This window comes from Crinia signifera, chromosome 7, assembly GCF_055691185.1.
Source record: "Crinia signifera chromosome 7, ASM5569118v1, whole genome shotgun sequence".
Taxonomy (NCBI): domain Eukaryota; kingdom Metazoa; phylum Chordata; class Amphibia; order Anura; family Myobatrachidae; genus Crinia; species Crinia signifera.
In genome coordinates this window covers 166,332,524-166,336,356 of record NC_139223.1, presented here as the reverse complement: position 1 = coordinate 166,336,356, position 3,833 = coordinate 166,332,524, and the positions used below count along the sequence as shown (strand labels likewise).

General features: G+C 38.5%; 1 protein-coding gene across 1 annotated transcript; it reads right to left on the bottom strand.

Moving 5' to 3' along the window:
* Positions 1-2,501: 2,501 nt before the first annotated feature.
* LOC146021289 (olfactory receptor 2D2-like) lies at positions 2,502-3,452 on the bottom strand. The gene has a single exon (XM_083155083.1). It carries the CDS (start codon positions 3,450-3,452, stop codon positions 2,502-2,504), a length of 951 nt encoding a protein of 316 aa, XP_083011209.1.
* Between the last annotated feature and the right edge of the window lie 381 nt (positions 3,453-3,833).

Genomic DNA, 3,833 nt, shown 5'->3' with positions numbered 1-3,833 from the left:
TTAATTCCAACCCAGTACAAGCAGAGGCCCAGATGGAAACCATGCTTGAAAAATTTCAACAAAGAGGTTATCCTCAATCTGTTCTTGAGTCAGCAAAAACAAAAGTAATGTCTTTGAACAGGGAGGATTTATTGACCCCCCAAATAACTGTGGTTCCAGGAGAGGCCCGTATGCCCTGGGTTACCACATTTAGCTCAGGCAGTAGGGTGGTCAATTCTGTGTCCAAACGACTTTGGACCATGGTCAAATCAGACCCAGACTTGGGTCTGCAAAAGACAGAACTACTATCCTGTTACAAGAGACCCCCTAATCTAAGAGATGTACTGGTTAAAACCAATGTGGTACCAATCCCCCAAAAAAACAGGTGCCCAGAGGTAATGTTTGATGTATTTGTACCACTTGTCATTTTCTTATTGGAGGTGCCACATTCCCACACCCCCAATCGGGTAAGACCATGAAAATTAATCACACCTTTACTTGCAACAGCAAGTATGTGGTCTACCAGATTGTCTGTCCTTGTGGGTTGTCATACATAGGAAAAACAGAGCAGACATTTAAGGAACGTATGGCAGCCCACAGGTCAGCAATCAAATCATCACTTTCCACTGGTACCAGCGAACAGCCAGTGGCCCACCATTGGACCACGGCTGGCCACACCATGGCACAATTAAAATACCGCATGATAGACCATGTGCCTGCCTCCATCAGAGGGGGCAACAGGGGTCTGTCACTTCTGAAGTGTGAAGCGAGATGGATATTAAGACTAGAAACTACAGTCCCTAAAGGTCTGAATGACCACACTGGAATTAATGTACTGTCCCTTTAAATCCATCTATATGATGTACCAATTGGTTGTGATTCCATGCACTTTCAGTTTAGGTGGGTTCTGACGTTGGGGCAAAGAAGCTACATAACCCTTTTGCCAAGAGCACCTAATTTATCTAAATCGATAATATGTTGTATGCAGGATTATAGTGATGCAAGGGTGATCTTAAGGATCACCTTTATTTATGAAATTCAATTTCTGTGATCGTGTTCATTATCAATTGTTATGCCCTTTGGCTATAAGATATGATGTTATGCGATTGCTCGATTGTATCTCTGTGTCGTTATGAGTTTTTAAATGTATGTATTCACTGTTTGTTACTGTGTTGCCTAGATACGGCCAAGTGACGCATCGTCACAGAAGCCGCTGCGGGTCTCTGGGAGATGACGTCACGTGACCAGCGCCGCCGCATGGGTGTGTGGTCCCGATTGCAGCAACGCGCCAGCTACTGCCTATATAGGTATGTTTTTTGTGTTTGTTTGTATTAAGCCTGATGAAAATGCCGTCATAGGCATTGAAACATTGCCTTTGTGCTATTAAATTGTTCATGTCTACGTGAATGGTGTGCCGCATCTTCCCTACTAGTCTATATATATAATTCGGGGCGCCAACAAAAATATTGCCTAGGGCATCAAATTGGATAAGGCCGGCTCTGTCCCTATGTATAGTTCTATGCACCTACATCAAAAAAGATAATGCTCTATAGAAAAATGATACATTTATTCCGAACACACCAAATAAGATAAAATGAATAAATGAATAAAACAACAACTTATATAAAATGCAGTTGAGCTCATTCCTGAATCAGAGAAAGAAGGATTTATCCTCTGGATGTTAGTACTTTATAGATTATTGGTCAGACCATGACAAAAACTGTCTCTATGTAACCTGCTCAGTGCTTTACGTTAGTGTTTGCAGAGCAAGAAAGCTGTCTTGTTAGTAATTCCATGCAGCACCACAATGCACAGCAAAGTAGAAAATTATTTAATTATCAATGGTGTGATATAATTACCACAATGGTGTCCTTTTTTAAAGAAGTATATCTGTGGACAGTCCGGTGGCTACCTGGATATATTATGACTGCATTAGCACTCCAGTTAGCACTCCAGTCTTGCCTTTTCAAGGTCCGCAAATCAGGAAGCACTGTTTGTCCACAGGAACACTGGTACCAGAAGAGCACACAATGATATCGAATGCCTTTCTCCGCTTTCCACACACTCAGCGGCTTCCTCAGAGATCATGTAGCCCGATCTGACCTGATATCTCTATACAGTAGTATGAAGGCCTAATTCTTCAAGCTCCAGAATTACAATATTTTCAGATCCTTTATTATCCTTGCAGGTGGTGTTTGGAAGGATACATTTACTAATATTATTGAACAAGTCATCATTAACTTTAATCTGCATTATCTATTTAAATCATGAGCTGATCATTTTTTTAGTGACACTATAAAACATGGTTGATTCATATATTTTGTTCCCATATGCATTTTTTTTTTACTAGTAGTTATTAAAAAAGTGCTACTCAAGTGGAAATATTGACAGTTGTGCTTACTGTAGGTCATTGTAAAAACTTATCGTAGATGACTCTTAGTGAATTATGAGGCTATATAGCAAGCAGAAAATTTTATCATTTCAGTAATCTCTACTTAATATAGTTTTGTTGTGAATCTATTCTAACCCTTGCATTTAAAACCACAGAATCCATTTCTAAACCTCAATTTTAGAAAGGCTGTTTTAACATCATTATTCCTTAAAGAATAGATCAAAGGATTCAGCATTGGTGTAAAAATTATGTAAAATATAGCAATGAATTTGTCGGCACCTGGAAGAGAGCTTGTAGGTTTCATGTAGGTGGCCATAGCTGAGCCATAAAACATTATTACAACTGTCAAATGAGACCCACATGTGGAGAAAGCTTTCCGCCGACCGGCTGAAGATTTAATTTTTAATATACATAAAATTATTTGAGAATAAGATATTACTATAAATGTGACCGGTATCATAAGAACAACCACACCTTCAACAAAAACCATTAATTCAATAAACAAAATGTTTTCACAGCCCAGTGATAATACTTCTGGCACTAGACATAAAAAATTATTAATTCCATTATTGTCACAACGATTTATACTGAGTGTAAGAGTTACAGTGGAAATAGAAAAAAGAAACCCAGACATCCATGTTCCAGTGGCTAGTCTCACACAAGCCGTCTTCCTCATGATGGTAGTGTAATGTAATGGATAACATATAGCTACATAACGGTCATAAGCCATAATAACTAGCAGAACACACTCTATTGCACCTAAAGAGAGAGAAAAATACATTTGTGTTGCACACTCAGCATAAGAGATAGTCTTCTTTATCGACATCAGATCTTTCAGCATCCTCGGCACAGTGGAAGATGAGTAGCAGAGATCCACAAACGAGAGGTTACCAAGGAAGAAATACATAGGCGTGTGAAGGCTGACATCAGCCAGGATCAGAATAATCATGGAAATATTTCCAATTAATAGGATTATATACACAGGTAGGAAAACAAAGAAAAGAATAACTTGTGTCCCGGGATCACTGGAAAGTCCAAGAAGATTAAATTGCATTATATCTGTATTATTGTTCCAAGGCATGTCTTAAAATAAGATGGAAAATAATATTAATGATCTATTATTAAATATTTAGCTAACTAGTGCTGGTTATTTTATTTTAAAGCTGAAGAGCACATCACATACATTGCAAATCTTTACTGCATCACCACAGATAAAATAACAGATTAACATAAGGATTGTGAGATGTGCAGATGACTGTAAAAGATTGCTGCACTTAGTGTAGATCAGCTCTCGCCACCAGTATACTGTAATCATCTTCTCAGTACAGTAGAAACATCTGCGACAATGGGATGCATTCAGATGTGGTTAATAATGTGATTGTTTCCATCTGAAATTGCGGCTAATATGGGAAGACGCTTACCTGACCATTCTCATTCTATCTGATGGCGTACATCTGTAAAA